General features: G+C 41.2%; 1 protein-coding gene across 1 annotated transcript in view; it reads right to left on the reverse strand.

Moving 5' to 3' along the window:
* The window catches only part of GLB1 (galactosidase beta 1), a 131,645-nt gene that overhangs the window by 93,177 nt on the left and 17,407 nt on the right, over window positions 1-21,061 (reverse strand). Inside the window, exons 3-6 of the mRNA XM_007948665.2 lie at window positions 16,514-16,664; window positions 15,738-15,798; window positions 14,478-14,572; window positions 4,351-4,531 (exon numbers count right to left, since the gene is read on the reverse strand). Coding sequence (XP_007946856.2) covers window positions 4,351-4,531; window positions 14,478-14,572; window positions 15,738-15,798; window positions 16,514-16,664 — 488 coding nt within the window. The remainder of the gene's footprint in view (window positions 1-4,350; window positions 4,532-14,477; window positions 14,573-15,737; window positions 15,799-16,513; window positions 16,665-21,061) is intronic.

The following is a 21,061-nucleotide window of genomic DNA, read 5'->3' on the forward strand; positions in this document are numbered from 1 at the left end:
CTACTTCCGTAGTGATACTGCCTCGGAAACCCAAGGAGGGGTCGCTATGAGTCGGGTTTGACTCGACGGCACATAACAACAACAACAACAGATACAAAGAGACAGATGCGTAAGAAAGAATACTATGTGAAGACAGAGGCAGAGATTGGAGTTATGCTGCCATGGAGCCAAGGAATGTCTACTAGAAGCTGGATGAGACAAGGAAGGTTCTTCCCCCAGAGACTTTGGAAAGAATGGCCCTGCTGACACCCTAATTTTGGACCGCTAACCTCCAGAACTGTGAGACAATAAATTTCTGTTGTTTTCTACCATTCAGTTTGTGATACTTATTATATCCATAGGGTGGTAATGGAGTCCCTAGGTGGTGCAGTTAGTACACTGGGCTGCTAACCAAAAGGTTGGAGGTTCAAGTTCACCAAGAGGTGCCTTGGAAAAAAGGTCTGATAATTCTCTTACTAAAAACAGCCATTGAAAACCCTATGGAACAGAGCTGTACTGTGACACACGTGGGTTGCCATGAATCAGGGTTGACGTGACTAAACTGGAGGACACTGATATATATTCAGATCTTTAAAACTGTTCTCATGAGCCTCCTGAGATCTGACCCCCAGACAATGGCCCATCCTCTTCCAGACAAATGAATGAAACCAACAAAGGCTCTGTGGTAGTTAAGGTTATGGGTCAACTTGGCTGAGCCTGGTTTTGAGAGGCTGGGCAGCTGGTTGTAGTATTCCCCATGATGAGACTGGTAATCAACTCCATGGTGGAATCTACTCTGAGCAGCTGAGTAGCTGCCTTTGGGATGTGGTCTGCTCCCAGTACATAAGAAGAAACTTCAGGAATGGTCTGTAGCTTTTTGGCATGCTTGAACCCTGCATTTGGCCAAGTTTTTATCTCAATGGTCTGCCATGTTGTCTGCCAATCTTGGTACTGTTAATGGAGTTGAATTAGTGCCCTGCTGTGTGGTTTGGTAATATTGGAACTGTGCCTTTTTACTTGTCAACCATGGGTTTGTCAGCCTCAGAAGCCAGCAGCTGCCTGAATGAAGAAAGCCTCCAGCTTCAGCATGCTGGGAGCAAGAAGCAGAACTGAAAACCAAGGTCAAGGAGCTCTCACTCAGCCCCTATGTCTTGGCACTTTGAACTTGGACTTCTAGCCTCCAAAACTGTAAGAGAATAAACTCCTGTTTGTTAAAACCATTCCATTTGTGGTATTTTCCGTTAGAGCAGCATGAGGTAACCAAAACAGGCCCCTTGCTGGAGGGCCATCAGCCCCAGGCACAGTGTGGTCCATTCCTCAACTCACAACAGTAACAATCGTGCTCTTACCTCACATACAAATAATGCATAAAACAAACACATAATAATCTTCAATTTGCTCCTCTTAGCAGAAAAATACAACACCCTTTCATCACTGTGATAGGAAGCACGCCAAAGCAGGAGGAAACAAGCAGGCCACTTCCTCTGCAGCTCTTTGCAGATGAGCTTTTTCATCACAAAATGCTCTGTGTAATGTATCATGTTCCTAGAAATGATCAATCCACCCAAGGTGAGCGCTCTTTTTTTTTTTTTTTTCCTTATTTCTTTTTCTTCTGTGTGTGTGTGTACTGCAGAAAAACCTCTTTAAAAATGCAACGTCAGTCTAATTTCCACATTTTAGTCTTTTGTACTTCTCTCGCAAGAGAGGGCTATTGTTGGCTGTGTGATGTGTATAAAGAATAGGCTCAAGCGTCTGGCACCTCAGAGGGGAAAACAGCAGGTCTTTACACTGTTTGAAGACCTGGTCTTTTTTTTTTTTTTCATAACTTTTTATTTTGAAATAATTTCCAACTTATAGAAAAATTTTAAGAATAAGATAAAGAACGCTCATATCCCTTTTGTCCATTGTTAACATTTTACCACATTTATCCATTTATCTCCCTCTCTATATATTTTTTCTGAGCCATTTGAGAGTAAGTTGCAGACAGGATGGCCCTTTATCGCTAAATACTTCAGTGTGCCTTTCCTAAGAACAAGGGTCATCTATAAATAAATACAACACAATTACAAAAATCAGGAAATTAACATCAATACAATACTATTATCTAACCTATAGAATTTACTCAAAGATAGCAAATGTCTCAAGAGCCAAAAAACAAATAAATAAATAAGGCTAGTCCAGAATCCTATTCAGCATCACACATTACATTTATCTGTTATGAGCCTTATGAAAACTGCTCTCAACCTAAAAGAAGACTCTTTGAACATATACTCGGTCCAGAAGCATCCTAGTTACAGTGCCTGCCCACTCAAGACTCATGTGTGGAACTTCTGGAGCTTGCAAGTGAGGCTAACTGATTTTGTATCATCTACCAAACCACCTCCAGCTCTTCACAGATCAATGTTATGTGCTATGCAAGAAGATAACAGAAATATACAGTAAGTTCAGGAGTCCATGGATGGTGCAAATGGTTAAAGTGCTCAGCTGTTAACCAAAAGGTTAGAGGTCTGAGTCTATCCAGAGATGCCTTGGAAGAAAGGCCTGGCAACTACTTCTTAGAAATAGCCATTGAAAACCCTGTGGGGTACAGTTCTACCCTGACACACAAGAGGTTGTCACGAGTCAGAAATGATGTGACAACTGGTTAATTGCACTTGAAGAGCTGACAGGCCAAGGATACCCAGAAATGGCTGATCTTAATCGAAGTTCAGCCACAACACAGCCCCAAGCATCCTTCCAAGATGGGAGGATGGGGTGAATAGAGAAGAGCAGCAAAGTAGCAAATCCCAGACATAGAACCTGAAAGCAGCAACCTGCTCCAGGGTAGAGCTTCTCACAGGTGGAACTGCTTCCACCACTCCCACATCTTTGAATAGAGCAGTACTACTAATAGAGCAGGACTCCTCATACCAGGCTAGCTCGGCCAGTGCTGAAAATAAAACAACAGTGATGTTGCTATCCTGTAAGCTCTTGGCCTAAAGACCATAACAGATCAGCTAACATAAGCCTTTGCAACAGAAGGGTGTGTATTCTCCCCCCCCCCTTTTTTTTTTAATTGTGATTTGGGTGAAGATAACAGTGTGTATTCCATTATTACTATTATATTTCCACCATTCGTCTGTCAGTTTGTCATACTGTAGTGGCTTGCATGTTGCTGTGATGCTGGAAATTATGCCACCAGTATTTCAAACACCAGCAGGGTCACCCATGGTGGACAGATTTCAATGGAGCTTCCAGACTAAGAATAGGAAGAAAGGCCTAACAATTTACTTCTGAAAATAAGCTAATGAAAACCCTATGGATTACAACAGAATACTGTCCAATACACTGCGGGGTATCATCAGGGAAGACCGAATGCTAGAGAAGGATATCATGAGTGGTAATGTGGAGGGCAATGAAAATGAGGTGACCCCTCAACGAGAGGGAGTGACACAATGGCTGCAAAAATGGATTCAAACATACTGATTTATCATTAAGATGATACAGGATTGTGTGACATTTCATTCTGTTGTATGTAAGGTAGCCATGAGTCAGAATCAACTCAGTGGCAACTAACAACAACTATATACTCAATAAAGGTAAAAAACTTGAGGAATCTCATTCAGTATGCCCACGCCACTTAAAACAGCTGCCCATGCAATCCAAGGTACAACAACTGGTCTCTATTCATCTGGAACAAAAAAGGAAGAAGAATCAGTAGCAGGAGGAAGATGTGGAATGTATGGCTAATTGCCTCCAGGAACAACTACCTCCTTTGCCATGAAACCAGGAGATCTGGATATTGCCCAGCTACCATTACTGAACATTTTGACCAAAGATTCCACAGAATACTGATCAAAAGGGGGGAAATGTAGAACAGAAGTTCAAATTCTCATGGGCTCTAGACTTTCTAGAGCCATGGAAGGTGGATGAACCCCTAAAACTATTATCCTGAGATAATCTTTAATCTTTAAACCTAAAATATCCCCTAAAATATTCTTAAAACTTAACAATAGTTTAGCTTAACTAGTAAAAACATGTTTGCCTTGAGCATTATGCTCTTTTAAGAACTATCCATATCAAATTGGCAGCAGCAACTCCAAAGATAAAGAAACCATAGGGGGCAGTGAGTTTACATTAATGAGAAAGGCACAACTCAGAATAGGGTGAGAAAGGATGTCTAAGTCAAAGAATGTAATCAATGTCTCTAAATCACACTCGTAGAAATGGTTGAATGGGTATACATTTCTGTATATATTCTCAACAAAAACAAAAACAAAATAAATAAAGTTTAGGGGTAAAAAAAATAATAGCTGCCCAGAGTGATGAACTGAGTAAAAAGCCCAAGCCCGAATGGCCTTAGCTGTGTTTTCTGTTGTTACAAAAACTGACCTGATCCAAAGTCCACTGTGGCGTAGAGGCCCTGCAGTGTCCCACACTGCAGAAATCTTTCATTTGCCCCATCGGTGGTGAACAGAAGCACATCATCACCTAGGTGGTAGCGGAAGCGCTTCTGCAGGAAACGCAAGTAATCATAATCACAGGTAAAGTAGCTGCCATATTCATTTTCTACCTGCAAATTAAAAGAGAGAAAGGAAACATCAGGAGATTCCAATGTAGCCATTCTAAGGCAAGTTTCTGTTTGGGAAAATATCTGAGCAACTGCTGAGATGATAAGGTTTATGATCACCTAATATATCTCCTACTCTCAGTCCTCAAAACTCATTTTCCAAAAAGCAACTTGGCATGAAATCTTACCTTATACTATACCCTCCAAGGAGCTCTGGTGACACACAGAGTAAGGCATTTGGCTGTTAACCAGAAGGTCAGTGGTTCAAACCTACAAGCTGCTCTGCAGGAGGAAGATGGGGTAATCTACTTCTGTAAAGATTTATAGCCTTGGAAACCCAATGGGGGTTGCTATGAGTTTTTTTGTTTTGTTTTGTTTTGTTTTGGACTATCCCCTCCAGAAAAAAGGAAACAAATACAAACACCAAATTAGGTCTCAAAATGTAGCGATACCAAAAGAACCAAACTCACTGCCACTGATTTGATTCTAACTCACAGCGACCTTCATTGGGTTTCCAATGCTACAAATATTTACAGAAGCAGACTGTCTCTTCTTTCTCCCATGGAGCAGCTGGTGGATTTGAACCAATGACATTATGGTTAGCAGCCAAATGCCTTAACCACTACACCACCAGAGCTCCTTAGAATGCAGTGATAGTTTCCCCTATAATGGATATTTCAAGTATCATTATATATTCACATGGCAGAAATCAACTGCTAACCTAAACGGTGGTAGTTCAAACCCACCTAGTGTTATCATAGAAGAAAAGGCCTAGTGATCTGCTTCTGTTAAGATTATAGCCAAGAAAACCCTACCAAGCAGTTCTGCTCTGTCATATGGGGTCACCATGAGTTGGAATTCACTCAATGGCAACTAACATCAATAGCACAGCAGAAATATTTCATAATAGATGCTACAGGCAGCATCTTCTGATCTCTTCCAGTCTCACAAGGGGGAAACAGAATCACCATCAACAGCCCAAGAGTTATTCCTTTGAGGCCAAACATGCTGCCACCCTCCAGCCTTTTACCAATCCTCCCACAGCACTCACTACTTGTCTGCTGGGTTCAATAATTTGTTGCAATGGCTGCACAGAACTCACAGACAATACTCACAAGTATGGGTTTTGTTAGGGAAGTAACAGGCTACAATTCAGGTTCAGGAATGCACTCAGGATACAGTTCTTCAATCAGGACAGTCTTCCCTCTGGTGTGCCCTCAGACATGCCTCTCTGCCCCTTGGCCTTTTGGCCTGGCCTCTGTCCTGCTTGGGCAAGTGTTACAAACCTCTTTTAGCTCTGCCAATAGATACACTTCTGTGTACCCCATTCCACCAGCAAGCCTCATGCTCAAGGCATTCATCGTTCTCACTCCATGGGCCAGAAAGCCCACTGTTCTGTCTCCTGCTTCTTGGTTCCTCTGACACTGTCTCTCAGCCAGGCATCTCTCTCAGCCAGCCATCTCTCTCAGCCAGGCATCTCTCTCTGCCAGGTCTCTCTCTCTGATGGGCCTTTCTGCCAAGGAGATCCAGTGCAAGGACCTCAGGTCCAAGGATGCACTCTACTTCACCTCCAGCTTTTCTCTCTCCTGATGGCAGTGAGATCCCATTTCTGCCTCTAGGAAGGCTGGCAGAGTGACAAAACTAACCAATCCCAACATCAGAGTTCTACACACCTCATTTGCATGGTCCCCCCCAGTAAACCTGTGGAAGTTACAAACACTAGGGCTAGAAAAGCCATACCAAGTGTGGTGGTTATGTTTTTGTGTCAATTTGGCTAGGCCTGGTTGAGTGGCTGGGCAGCTGGATGTAGTATTCCCCATGATGAGACTGGTAATCAACTCCATGGTGGAAGCTACTATGAGCAGCTGAGTAACTGCCTTTGGGTATGGGGTCTGCTTCCTATATATAAGCAGCAGCTTTGGGAATGGTCTCTAGCTTATGGCATGCTTGGACCCTGCATGTAGCCGTGTCGTTGTTCAGCAGCCTGCCATGCTCTGCTGACCTAGGGACTTACAATGGACTTGAATGGCCTGCCAAGTGGTTTTTAACATCGGGACTGTGCCTTTTTACTTGTCAACCTTAGGCTTGGCAGCCTCAGCAGCCAGCAGCTGTCTGAGTGAAGAAAAGCCTCTAGCTTCAGTGGGCTGGAAGCTGGAGACAGAACTGAAGTCCAAGGCTGAGGGGCTTTCACCCAGCCCCTAGAGCCTGGCACTTTGAACTTGGACTTAAAGCCTCCTGAACTGTAAGAGAATAAACTGTTTGTTCAAGCATCTCATTTGTGGTATATTCCTGTCAGAGTGGTACTAAGGTAACCAGAACACCAAGTAATCCACTGCACTGCAATGGAGAAAAACTAAAAGAAAACAGAGGAAACAAAAAATCATCTGTTGATTTTCTCACCCAAATATTTCTATTACAAGCAGTCTGACAGATAGCCAAAGATGTCAATCCAAGATGTCAATGGTGTCAAGGATGGGAAACCTTGCTCTGAAGTCCACATTCTCAATTAGTGGTGATAGCATTCCCATGGAGGCAAAAGTTGGCTTTTGTAAATAGTATATGTGGTGGTTAAGTTTGTGTGTCAATTTGGCTAGGCCTGCATGAGTGGCTGGGCAGCTGGTGGTAGTTACTCCCCATGATGAGACTGGTAATCAACTCCATGGTGGGCTCTACCACAAGCAACTGAGTAACTGCCTTGAGTAAGTGGTCTGCTTTCCAAATATAAGAAGTAGCTTTGGGAACAGTCTCTAGACTATGGCACGCTTGAACCCTGCATGTAGCCATGTTGTTGTTCAGTAGCCTGCCATGATCTGCCAACCTTGGGACTTACAATGGACTAAAATTAATGGCCTGCTGTATGGTTTGGTAACATCGGGACTGTGCCATTTTATTCATTGACTTTGAGCTTGTTAGCCTCAGCAGTGAGTAGCTGCCTGAGGGAAGAGATGCCTCTAGCTTCAGCGGGCTGGGAGCAAGAGGCAGAGCTGAAGCCCAAGGTCGAGGGGCTTTCACACAGCCCCTAGAGCCTGGCACTTGGAATTTGGACTTCTAGCCTCCCAAACTGTAAGAGAATAAACTCCTATTTGTTGAAGTCATCCGATTTATGGTATATTCTTGTCAGAGTGGCACTAGTCTCAAAGGGAGGAACACTCCCACCTGGAGACACAATAATGATTGCATTGAACTGGAAATTAAGAATGTCACCTGGTCATTTTGGCTTCCTCATTCCTCTGGATCAATAGACAAAGAAGGGCATTACTATACTATCTGGTGTGATAGATCCTGATCACCAAGAGGAAATTGGATTGACATTACATAATGGAAGTAAAGAAGAACATGTCTGGAATACAGGAGATTCTTTAGGTTGTCTCTTAGTACTACCATGCCCTGTGATTAAAGTCAATGGAAAATTACAGCAACCCAATTCTGATATGACTACTAATGGCTCAGACCCTTCAGGAATGAAGGTTTGGGTCACCTCACTAGGCAAAGAACCACGACCAGCTGAGGTGCTTGCTGAGGGCTAGGGAAATACAGAATGGGTGGCGGAAGAAGGTAGTTCTCAATACCAGCTATGACCACGTGACCAACTGCAGAAACAAGGACCATGATTGTTATACTTCTTCATTGTATATGTGCATCAAATATTTTTGTTTCCTTCTGTTACGAACTGTGAAATGTAAATAAGGTTAATGAGTTTTGCTAACATGTGTTAGTGTATCATTTAGGTGCAAATATGACTTTATAATTGTCCTTATTTAAAGATTATATATGGTTAAGAAGATGTATACAACTGCCAAGTTGACAAGGGATGGACTGTGATAGTTGGAGCTATGTGTCAATTTGGCTAGACCACAATTTTGTGTGGTTTAAGCAATTGTGATATGGGTTGTTCCCATGATGGGATCAGATGTATATGTTTTGAGCAGCCAATCCATTGAAAGGGAGTTTCCCTAGGGTGTGGCCTGCTTCCAGTATATCTGTGGACATACTGGGAAAAGAGACATTCTTCTGTGGATCGGGATTCTGTTGTGCTGCCTACAACTGTCCGTGAGTGAACAATCCACCATTTGGCCTGGAGATCTTGGATTCATCATTCACTGGAGTCAACAGCCGGTGTACTGCCTGCCAGCTCTGAGCTCCTCAGCCCCTGTGGCTGCAAGAGTCAGGAAAAGCCTCCAGCTTGACGTTTGATCCAGGAACTTTGGACTTGTCAGCTTCTATAAGTGTGTGAGCCATTTTCCTAGGAATAATCTCTCTCTCTCTCTCTCTCTCTCTCTCTTTCATTCTCTCTCTCTCTCTCTCTCTCTCTATATATATAAGCTTTACTGGTTTTGTTTCTCTAGAGAACCCAGTCTAACACAAGGACATCGCATAGCAGGAGAACCTATGTGTTCTCTAAGCATGCAACTAGTAGCGCACTTTAGTTCTAAATCATTGCCAGTTGGAAAAAAACAGATGCTTACAAACAAATGGAAACTAAAAGGGCTTGAAAAGCCACACAAACAAATCACAGTGAAATTCAAATGGAACACTGATTTCTCTAGAGTAGAGGCCAACAAACTTTTTCAACAGAGGGCTAGATCATAAATATTTTGAGTTTGTAGGCCTATATTCTCTGTCACAACTACTCAACATTTGCTGTTATAGTGCAAAAGCAGTCATAGACAGTATGTAAACAAATGAGCTGTATTCCAATAAAACTTTTACTACAAAACCAGGCACTGAACCAAATTTGCCCCACAGGGACTAAAGTTTGTGAGCCCTTTTTCCAGAATATAGACTACAGACTTTTAAAGTGCATTAATCTTTCACAACTACAGGTATAAACAGGGCTATTGCCTCATGGCACATATTCCATTAACTGGATGAAGTAAAATTGTACGTGAAAGTCACCCACTCCTAATTATTTTTCTCCTTAGATATTATCAGTAGGTGTTTGTGGCTTTGCTTACTTTAAGTGTGGTCTTGGTACAAACTGTGATGAACTTCCAAACATGCAAACCATCACAAGTGACACTGGTTTAGCCAATCTCTCCAGAAGAAAAATATCTTTCTTTATACTTGGCTGAATCATAAGGCTTCCTACAGCTCTAAGACAAAAGTGTTAAGGGCCCTAAACACCTTCATGCAGGATTGAGCCTTCTGGCCTGACTCATTTTTGCCCTTGGTGCATAAACACAGCTCCTCCACACACCCCTCAAACTCTAGGGCTTTGGGCACCCAGACAGAATACCGATATTGTGAACTGAGTATAGCCATTATTTTCTCCCCCTTGACCTGAACTGATACAGAGACAGAAACCAGATCTCACAGAAGGCTATACACAGAAACACAGTCTATAAATCCTCTAATTCTTTCTTGTCAAATCCATTGCCCTCTAGTCAATTCCAGACCACTCAGTAGGCATGTGATACAATTTCATGGCTGGCAAGCAGAAGTGTGGGGAGGCTAAGAGAGAAAGATACACCTGGTCAAAGATAAAACTAAGTAAAGGACAAGTACTTCACAACCTGAGGCACCAACTGAGGTTTCTGAGAGTCCAATGAAAGCCAATTAAGTCAACTAGGAAGGCTCGCTGACAGAAGAAGCATGTCTGACAGCTGCACCTTAAAAGACATGGAAGATGATGTACAAAGAATTTTTAATGATATGAAAAAATGCTAATGACATAGGACAAACTGAAAAAAGCCAGATAGGAAATTGGTCACATAGTTTGAACGTTGTAAAAAAAAAAGAAAGAGCTTTGTTTCTGACTGCTGCAGTTTGGGTGACATTTTTTTTCTGTTTTCTTATATTTTTCTGTTCTTCCTAATATTTTCTTAATCATTAAGATGCAAAATGAACAAGGTAGGATTCAGACATGTGGAACTGAGAGCAAGAGAAGGCAGTGGCATCATTAGGGTTGTTGTCACCAGTGCTGTAACTCACTGTGCCACATCCCCTGCCGTGGACCTACTCCCATACCAGACCATACAGAATCCTTAGTTTATTATCAATTTTAATCACAGAATAATATGTGGTAAATGTAATTGTAAACTGCTTAAATATTTCTTAGATTATATGAATATTAACGACAAAATTGTTTTGAAAAAGCTTTCTACATTAAATTACATTATTGTTGTTGTTGTTATATGGCATCAAGTCGGACCCGACTCATAGTAACCCCTCCTTGGGTTTCCAAGGCAGTATCACTATGGAAGTAGATTGCCCACATTCTTAGTTACAGCATTATAAGCAACTGAGCAGAAGCCTTTGTTGACTCTTCTCCTTTTCCTTTAATTACCGGGAGCGCTGGTAGCATAGTGCCTAAGGCATTTGACTGCTAACCAGAAGTCTGGCGGTTCAAACCCACTAGCCACCCTTCGGAAGAAAGAAGGGGCAATCTACTTACATAGTGATACTGCCTCGGAAACCCAAGGAGGGGTTGCTATGAGTCGGGTCTAACTCAATGGCATATAACAAAACAACAACAACATTCTCAAAAAAGTTACTGGTAAGGTTCGCAAATACTGCTAACCACAATATTGTAACTACACAAGAAAAATTTATAAAATCAGTGAGTATAAAAACACCAGCAGTAATGAAAACAACAACATGTGCTGTGCAGATAAAACCATGTGATTCGAAGCATCATTGTAATTGGGTGCTAATAACAGTTCTGCCCAAACCACATTGTTGTTGTTGTTGTTGTTATTTGCCATCGAGTCGGCCCCGACTCATAGCGACCCCTCCTTGGGTTTCCGAGGCAGTATCACTACGGAAGTAGGAATGCCCAACCTTCCTTCCGAGGAGTGGCTGGTGGTTTAAACCGCCAGCCTTCTGGTTAGCAGTCAAGTGCCTTAGGTACTATGCTACCAGAGCTCCAAACCACATCAGAACATTCAAAAAAAGTAAATTAGTATAGAGTTTTACCCTTGTAGGCATATTGACACGTTGTTATAACTAACCACCAAAACTCAAAAACCAAACTCACTGCCCTCAAGTTGATACCGACTCATAGCGACCCCCACTGGGTTTCCAAGGCTGTAAATCTTTACAGAAGCAGATCGCCCCATTTTTCTTCCACACAGAGGCTGGGGTTTGAACCACCAACCTTTTGGTTAGCAGCCAAATGCCTTAACCACTACACCACCAGAGCTCCTTAACTAACTACAGGGATATTTTAATAAAAAAGTATAAATTTATACTGAAATACTACACAAAAGTTTTATAGCAGTCATTTTAGTGTCACTCCCTTTGACAGTGTTACCTGGTTCAGTCCATACACCTTGCACCTCCCAGTGATGCCACTAGAAGGAGAGAAGGGTCATCTCTCAGGGTTCACCATGGTTGCCAGGATAGATACAAGAAGAAATGTCCCCAAGATAGCCAACGGTTGCTCCCCTTTTCAGTTAATACTTGATTATATGTGTCATGGGGTTTCAATAACCAAATGGCAGTAGAAAAGTTGTGAGTAAAAACTGAAAGTAATTCAGTGAGAAGTGGGGACAAAAAAAGAGAAGTTAAAAAAAAAAACAAAAAAAAACGCTGAGAGTAGGAGAAAGTAAGAGGACCAAGTTGTGCAGAGCAAAGGCATATCCAAGTTTAAAACCTGACATCTTCAGACAGGTAAATGTGGCTCCTATAAGGTTAAAGGGCCCTGAGGTGTGACTTGTACACTCCTCTGTGAGCAGCACCCTGGCCCCTCTCTCGAGAAGGCATTTCCTTCTTGAATTGATATGCTGACTAGCTTAGCCCTCTCACCACTCATTTGATCTACATGTGAAGGGCAAAAGAACAGCCATGCTTCTCTGGCCACAATGACCCATCCATACAAACTGTCCCTAGTACTGTTCCTGAGAAGAAACTCTGTACCACACTCCCCTAGGGAGAGCCACACTATACCCCTTGATTTTCTAGGATGCAGTCTGTTTTATGTAACTTTATTCTTTTCAACAGGTCCCTAAATGGTGCAGCCTACACTCAATGACTAATCTAAAGTTGGCAGTTTAAGCCCACCCAGTGGTGCTGTGGAAGAAATGCCTGGTGAACTATTTCTGTAAAGATTATAGCCAAGGATCTTAAAATCTTGTGAGCAGCCATCTAAGATGCAACAATTGGTCCCTCCCTATCCAGAGCAAAGAAGAGTGAATAAAATCAAAGACAAATGGAAATAATTTGTCCAAGGGACTAGTGGACCATGCAAATCTCAGCCTACATGAAACTGAGACCAGAACTAAACGGTGCCTGGCTACTACCACCAATCATTCAGAAAGGGGTAAAAATTGTAGATCCTGGGTAGAGTGGGAGAAAAAATGTGGAACAAAACTCAAAATCAAAAAAAAACCAGACCTCCTGGTCTGATAGAGATTGATGAAACTCCCTAGACTATGGCCCAGAGTCACTCTTCCAGCCTGGAATCCAACTCACTCCCATAGTTTAAATTCCAACCAAGCAATAGACAGGCCTACAATGTAAACAGGGAGCTCTGGTAGCACATAGTGCCTAAGGCACTTCACTGTTAATCAGAAAGCTGGCGGTTCAAACCTACCAGCCACTTCTCAGAAGGAAGGTTGGGCAATCACTTCCGTAGGGATACCGCCCTCGGAAACCCAAGGAGGGGTCAACTCAACAGCACATAACAACAAAACAACAACACAAGGTAAATAACTACACCAGGGAGATGCACTCTTTAGAAAAATCAAGCATGGGAGCTCAGAAGGGCAGCATTTGCATAGAGAGATAGCTCAGAGGGCAGGAATACATAGGAAAGAAGACTCAGGGAAAAGGTTACCACAGGGAGGGAGTGGGAAGAGAGCTGTTACATTGTTGGTATTGCAATCACTGTCATGGAACAAAATGTGTATGAACTGTTGAGTGGAAAAGGAATTTTACCCATATCACAATTTTAAAAGAAGAAAAAGAAAACATTATGGAGTAGTTCTACTCTGCAACACATGGAGTCACCATGAATCAGAACTGATTCAACAGCAAAGGGTTTGTTTTTTGATTCTTTTCAGTAAGAGTATCCTTAGTAAATGTCCAGTAAACATGGCTCTACATTAGAGTCTTTTCACTTAAGTAATTTTACAAATATTAAAAATCATTGACAAAGTACCCCTGTTTTTCATCTGGAAAATACTTGTCCAATAATATACCAGTCCTTTTGCAGGGCAAAAAAAAAAAAAAAAAGGAAGGAGAATGGGGGCAGGAAGCAGATAGAAAACATAATGGCCCCATTTACAATATCCCTTTCCATACCAACATGAAATTTTTTTTTTTTTTAATTGTGATTTGGGTGAAAGTTTACAGAGCAAATTCACTTTCCATACAGCAGTTCACATACATGTTGTCTGATGACATTGACTACAATTTACCCCAATGCAACACCTCCCCTCCCACTTCCTCCCAATAGTTACCTCTTCCCTATCCCCACAATCCCTCCATGTACTCCTGCCCCCTGAACTGTCTCCCTGTACATAAACAGCCCTTCTTTCTCCCATGATTGTTCTCTCCAAGGGATATATCTACCTCAGGTACACTGAACTGACTGTCTTACCAATGTAGACACCAAAGTGTTATGATGCATGCCACATCCATGCAACCAGAGGTAATATGGCATAAGACAAAGGAAACAGGTTATAGGCTAAGTGGACCTAGGGTACAAAATAATTCTGCCACCTGCCAGCTGGGTGACCTGGGCTAAGTCACTTTTATATCTTTGAACTTCTTCATCTAAAAGGAGAGTGTTGTTGGAAGAATCAAATAACATGTGTAAGGTATCCAGCAGAGAGCCTGGCATCAAGTAGGCACTCAAAAATGGCAATGCCACCATAAAAAGCAGTTTAAAATAAAACTACCATCTGTGGCATTATCTCTTAAAGAAAGAGACGTTTGAGGCTTGGTCTGTCCTATCATGTATACAATGTGGGTAGATGAAAACCTTCCTCCCACCGCCCATGGTTACCTGCACTGTTATTATTGGCCCTCCATTCTGGTAGAGGAGAGGTTTTATCTTGGGCAGAAGCACTCCCAACCACTTGTCCACAGCTGCAAGGTAATCTGGAGAAGACAGGTTTAACACCATCATACACCTTTTCATATGAAGAGACACCAGTGAAGTATTATTGCACTGAGGGTGGCAGCAGAGATGGGGATATACCTAAATTCAACAACTACATTCTCGAGTGGGGCAATCACACACATTAAAGGACTCATAAAAGTTGTTCTGCAAGGTAGTTAGGTAGTTATCTCCTCAACCGAGCTCCTCAGTGGATAAGGACCCTTATGCCAGGTATCTGTCCTTGCTACTAGGTCACAAAGCTTGGTGTCCAGCAAGGAACCATTAAGTAAGTATTTGTCAAATGGTTAGAAGAGTGGCTAGAGTTTCCATTTCTCTACCACAGTAGGTGTTTTGTTTTGTTTAAATTAAATTTTAAGAAGTTATATATTTGTACCGTCAAATGGGAAATAAGTACTACTTTATAAAGTTGCTGTGATGATTAGAGGAGATAATACATGTAAAAGCATAACAATATACCAAGAGAACAAAACATGAAGGTAATATAATAAAAGGGAAATCCACAAAGTATCAAATACTAGCCTTTCATACAGTGAACTGAGTAAATTTTAGCTGTGACTGAGATAATCTTCACCACTAACCACCCTCTCCACCATCACCAGCAAGAGAAACCGGAGCCTTCAAAAGACAGAAATGCAACTAGGGACCTTCTGACCGTTTGGGTTTACAGCAAAATAATCTCTGGTGGTTTAGAAAGACAAGAAAAAACTATCATTTTCTTATCACTTTGTAAAAATAAACAAAGAAATAGAAGGCAATGCAGCTACCAAACAATCCAGTGACATTATCTGCCATTTTCATGAGGTAGGTGCTATCCCTGGTAGGATAATATACTAAGAGTATAGGAAGAGAAGCAGTAAACTCCTTCTAGTAAAGATATTAAGGTCAACCGCAAACAGGGCTCAATGCCACTTCAACAAGTCACCAGTTTTATCAGCAAGATCTGGTCAAATAGTTCAAAATAGTCTAATTTCCTATATGTTCAATGGCTGGTGCTACACGATAGACGGTGACTAACACTTAGACTTTCACTAAACTCCCATTAGTGTTTGAACAGAAGTATCTCAGCCTTCAAAATATCTGATCCTTTCCGTATAAACTGTCTAAGCTTTCACAAATTCTCCCAAGACATCAGTAACAACTTACCTAGGTCAGAAGAACGGAGAATAATAGATTCTTTCTCTAATAGCCAAGCAGGTAATCCCCCCTAGGAAAAATTTAAAAAAATAAATAAACAAAGGAAGCAAGCCATTTTAAGGTCTATTTCATCAAAGGAACTCAGAAGAGGGAAAAGCTTCATGGAAGAGGTATATTTGAGCTGGATTTTCTGATTTATATCTTTTATGGAACTCAGAAATTAGAACACAGTGAAAATGACATCCATCTGCATTGATATAATGTTTAGCTAACCAAAGCCCTTTTGTATAGATTTATCTACGGAAATACTGCATCAGAAACCCAAGGAGAGGTGGCTATGAGTGGGATCTGACTCAACAGCAGGGAGTTTGGGGGTTTTTTTGGAATTTCACAACTACCCTTTGAGGTAGTCAGAGGAGACACCATTAACTCCTTTTTATAGTCTAAGCACCTCTGGAAGACGAGGTCCCTAGGTTGGAAGGCACTACATAATAGCTGCAAAAATGGACTCAAACATGCCAACAACCATGAAGATGGCACAGGACTGGGCAACGTTTTTTTTTTATGTCATCCACAGGGCTGCCATGGAGCTGACTTACCAGCAACTAACAGCTAAGGGCTTCTCTATGCTGAAAGACATCTATCCTGGATACAGTCACAGGTGCTATGTCATCAAGAATTAGATTTTTATCTAAACTGCTTTGTTCACTTTCCCCCAGATCCCCTGCCAGCCCACCCCTGTTCACACACACCAGGCAGGCACAAACCCATCTAGCCACACTCACCATATCCCACTCTGCACAGATGTAAGGCCCAGGCCTCAGAATAACCAGCAGTCCCATGTCATGAGCCAGCTGAATAAAATGTTCCACATCATGGTCATCAGAAAACTGGTACTGTCCTGGTTGGGGTTCGTGGAAGTTCCAGGGTACATACCTGCAAAGACACACACAACCCCTTCCTAGAACACTTGGCAGAGTAAAGAAGAAGGGGTGGAAGAGAGGACCTTCTTGTAACTATTGCTAATACACTTATGATAAGAGGGAAAAGAAAAAATGAGGACACCATAAAGAAGAGTTATCTAAAACTTGGTAATAAGACAAAAAATATTTCCTTTTAATGTCATATTGGAACATTGTCAAACAGACCTACCCAAGGCTTATTTCATTCTCTAGGGAATATATTTTTGTCTGACTTAGTATTTATATCTATGGGAATTGACTTTAGTGAAGGAGAAATGAGACAAATTAGTGGCTCAGGGTATTGAGCACTGAGCTATAACAAGTTTTTGCAGTCGTTTAGGTGCCCCTCTCAGCACCTGGGGGAGCTCTGGTAGCATAGTGGCTAAGACACTTGTCTGCTAACCAGATGGCTGGCGGTTCAAACCCACCAGCCACTCCTCGGAAGGAAGGTTGGGCAATCCTACTTCCGTAGTGATACTGCCTAGGAAACCCAAGGAGGAGTCGCTATGAGTCGGGTTTGACTCAACGGCACATAACAACAACAACAAGGGCAAGATACTGTAAGGTTACAGATTATGTTGCAGATTTTTGCCTGACAGACATGCAAATGATTATTGTCACAGAGAGAAGATAACCACAAAAGTTACAGCTTCACTGTCTTTTAGAGCATTAATAGGTCTTGTTAAAGATAAATTTATTTCAGCACACCTTTCTTGAGTGATTCTATGAACCTCTGTTCTGCAAATTCTTCTTTGTAGCTGGGTCCTTGGAACCCGGTGTCCCAAATCTAGACAGGTCCCAAGGTCATTCTACCAAAGGCCTTAATAGCAGCTTCACTATCCAGCTAGTTCTCTCATGAATGAGTTCCTATGGATTGAATTGTGTTCCCAAAAAAGATATATTAAAGACTTAACCCCTGTAAGTTTAAATATGACCCTGATTGGAAATAAGATTTTTCTTTTGTTATACTGATGGTGACATACTGGAATAGTTGTCATTGTTAGGTGTTGTCAAGTCTGCTCTGACTCTTGGTTGGAAAATTTTTCTTTCAGGGTTTTATATATATCATCCTCTTGTCTTCTTGCCTGCATAGTTTCTGCCAAAAAATCCAAGCTTAGTCTTATTGGTTCCCCCTTGTAGGTAACTTTTCACTTTTCCCATGGTGCTGTCAGGATTATTTCTTTGTCTTTTGTTTTGGTGAGTTTGATGATGATATGTCTTGGTGATTTTCTTTTGAGATCTATCCTGTTTGGGGTTCATTGGGCTTCTTGAATGGATATATTATCATACCAGGAAAATTCTCTTTCAACAAATCTTTGGCAATTTTCTCCGTGGTTTTATTTGTCTCTTCCTGTTCTGGAATTCCAATTACATGAAGATTATTTCTTTTGATGGTATCCCACATGAACCTTAGGCTTTCTTCATTCTGATCATTTTTCGGATTGATCCCTTTCCAAAGAAGTACTCAGATATTTGTCTTCAATCTCACTAATTCCATCTTCCATTGATTCAATTCTACTCCTTTGCCCTTTACATGTGTTATCTATTTCTGAAAATTTTGTATTAATCTTTTGGCTTTCTCTCTGTAAATTTTTATCATTTCTAATTTTTCATTTATTTTGTCATTTTGGTCTTGTATTGCCTTTTGATATTGTTCTAGGGTTTTCTTTGTGTTTTCCTCAATTTTGTCAGTATTGCCTTGATCTGTCTCTCAATCTTTTAACGATATCTAAATACAAATCTTTGAATTCCTTATCAGGGAGTTCCAATGCTGCTTCTTCCTCAGGGATGTGTTCTGGGTGTGTATCCTGGTCCCTTGTTTCTCCTGTTTTATCTTGCTTCTTTGTGTGGACTGGGATGCTCTGTTGTCTCTGAGACATTGTGACATTTTTGTGTTTATATGTGATTGGTGATTGTATGTTGGAGTGATTTGCCCAAGATTTTCATTTTCTTTATTTTATTTGGATTTTATCTAAGTAATCAAGATACTGTGCACCTCTATTCGCTAGTTGACAGCACGTATACATTCACCACCTGTCTCCTTTCCTGTCGTCAGCCTCCCTTATGAACCTGCTGTCCTTGGCAAGCAGAGCCTATTCTTAGGTCCCTAGAATCCAAATGAGAATGCTGTCACTTTAAATATCCAAAACAGCCACCTCCTAAAAACCTTCAAAGTGGCTGTGCCCTCAGTCACTTTAAATTTCCAAAATGGCCACCACTTGTAAATAATCAAAATGGCTGTGCCCTCCAGACAGCTGCAAGTCCACAGCTCAGGTTGTTCCCCTCTTTGCTGTTTCCCTTCCTCATCACTGGCCACCAGCGCAGTCATCCCTGCAGTCCTTGGTGACTAGGGCTGATCTGTAGGTCAATTCCCAGGTCCCAACACCATGTGCAAATATTCAGGCTGTTGGTGCCATCAGAGTAGCTGACAGTCCTCAGCTCCATCTGTCTCCGTACTCACTCTTTTCATTCAGGTTCTTCCACTAGTTGGTGCCTAATCCACTTCTGTATACTTCCTTTCACAGCTCAAGGCTCCAGGATTATCTTCTATATTGCTGTCAATTGGTTTCTCTTTTCTTTGTTAAAGAAGGTCTGTGTCGCTTGTCTGCCTATTCTGCCATTTTACCAGAAGTCCTCTAGTCGCTCTGACTCATAGCGACCCTATGTACAACAAAACAAAACACTACCCAGTCCTGTACCATCTTCACAATATTTGCTATGCTTGAGAACCTTGTCACAGCCACTGCGTCAATTCATCATGTTGAAGGTCTTCTTCTTTTTCGCTGACTCTCTACCAAGCACAATATCCTTCTCTAGGTCCCTTCTAACAGTATGATCAAAGTATGGGAAACAAAGTCTAGCCATTCTCACTTTTAAGGAGCATTTCAGCAATAACAAGACAAATCTGTTTGCTCTTCTGGCAGACCACCATGGTATTTTCAGTATTCTTTGCCAACACTACAATTCAAATGCATCAATTCTTCTGCAGTCTTCCTTATTCACTGTCTAGCTTTCATAGGCACAATGGCTTATTTTAATTTTCTTCAACTTCAACTTGAACTTGCACAGGAGTAACTGATGGTCTGTTACACAGCTCCTGGCCTTGTTTTGAATGATGATATTGAACTTCTTCATTGCCTCTTTCCACAGATGTAGTCAATTTGATTACTGTGTTTGCCATCGGGAGAGGTCCACGTTTATGGCTGTCATTTATGTTGTTGGAAAAACAAATATTTGCAATGAATACGTCGTTGATCTTCCAAAATTCTATCATGTGGTTTCTGGTGTCATTTCTATTACTAAGGCCATATTTTTAAATTAGCGATGATTCTTCTTTGTTTCTAACTTTTGCATTCCAATCACCAGTAATTATCAATATATCTTGATTGCACGTTTGGTCAATTTCAGACTACAGAATATTGGAACACTGGAATAGGGTGAGTCCTAAACCTCCAGAGTCCTAATCCCTTCTGAGTGGTGTCTCATAAAAAGGGAAAAAAAGACAATGGAGAAACACACGGGGGATGATGCCATGTGAGAATCTATTAGCCAAGGTATGCCAAAAAACACCCATGGCTGTGAGAAAAGTGACAAGGAATTATCTTTTCCTAGAAACAGACACAGCACAGCTCAGCTCTGTCAAAGGCCTAAATTTAGATTCCTAGCCTCCAAACTGTGAGACAAATTTCCGTTCTTTAAAGATAGCTACCTGTGGTATTTTTGTTATGACAGCTCCAAGTAATTAAGACATGAGTTAAATAAATTTTGACACATGTTCACTGCATATTTGTTTATGAGTCATATTTTTAGCTTTTATACTTTTACTTTGTATATAATAATTGTAGAAGGTAGATATAGGTCAAAAATCCAGATCCCCTCCATGGATTTCTGCAGAACTATAAATCCACATGACACACAAACCTCTCCCTCTGGTAGCCTCTCAGAAGGAGGCTTTGTTATGAGTTTTCATAGCAAATTACACAAGATAATGAAACTTGGTGGGGACACTTTTCAGTTTATGATGCACAAAGAACCTCACTGCCATTTAATACATCTCTTTTAAAAAAGAGAAATAAATAAAAATGATGGCATGTTAACTTGAAAGTTTACTGAAACTGTAACATAAAAGACAATAATAATAATTTCAACATGGTGTAAACTTTCAAAAGGTAGAAATAAATACAAAATTATATAAATACTAATTATAACTAAGCAAAAGTTAATGTACGCTTGTGTAGGTTTAGGAAAAATGAAATATCTATATTAAAGTAATAAGAGGTATATTTATATATGTTGTTGTTGTTGTTGTTAAGTGCCGTCGAGTCGTTTCCGACTCATAGCGACCCCATGCACAGCAGAACGAAACACTGC

This window comes from Orycteropus afer, unplaced genomic scaffold (genome assembly GCF_000298275.1).
Source record: "Orycteropus afer afer isolate SDZICR_OR568_19922 unplaced genomic scaffold, OryAfe1.0 scaffold00218, whole genome shotgun sequence".
Lineage (NCBI taxonomy): Eukaryota > Metazoa > Chordata > Mammalia > Tubulidentata > Orycteropodidae > Orycteropus > Orycteropus afer.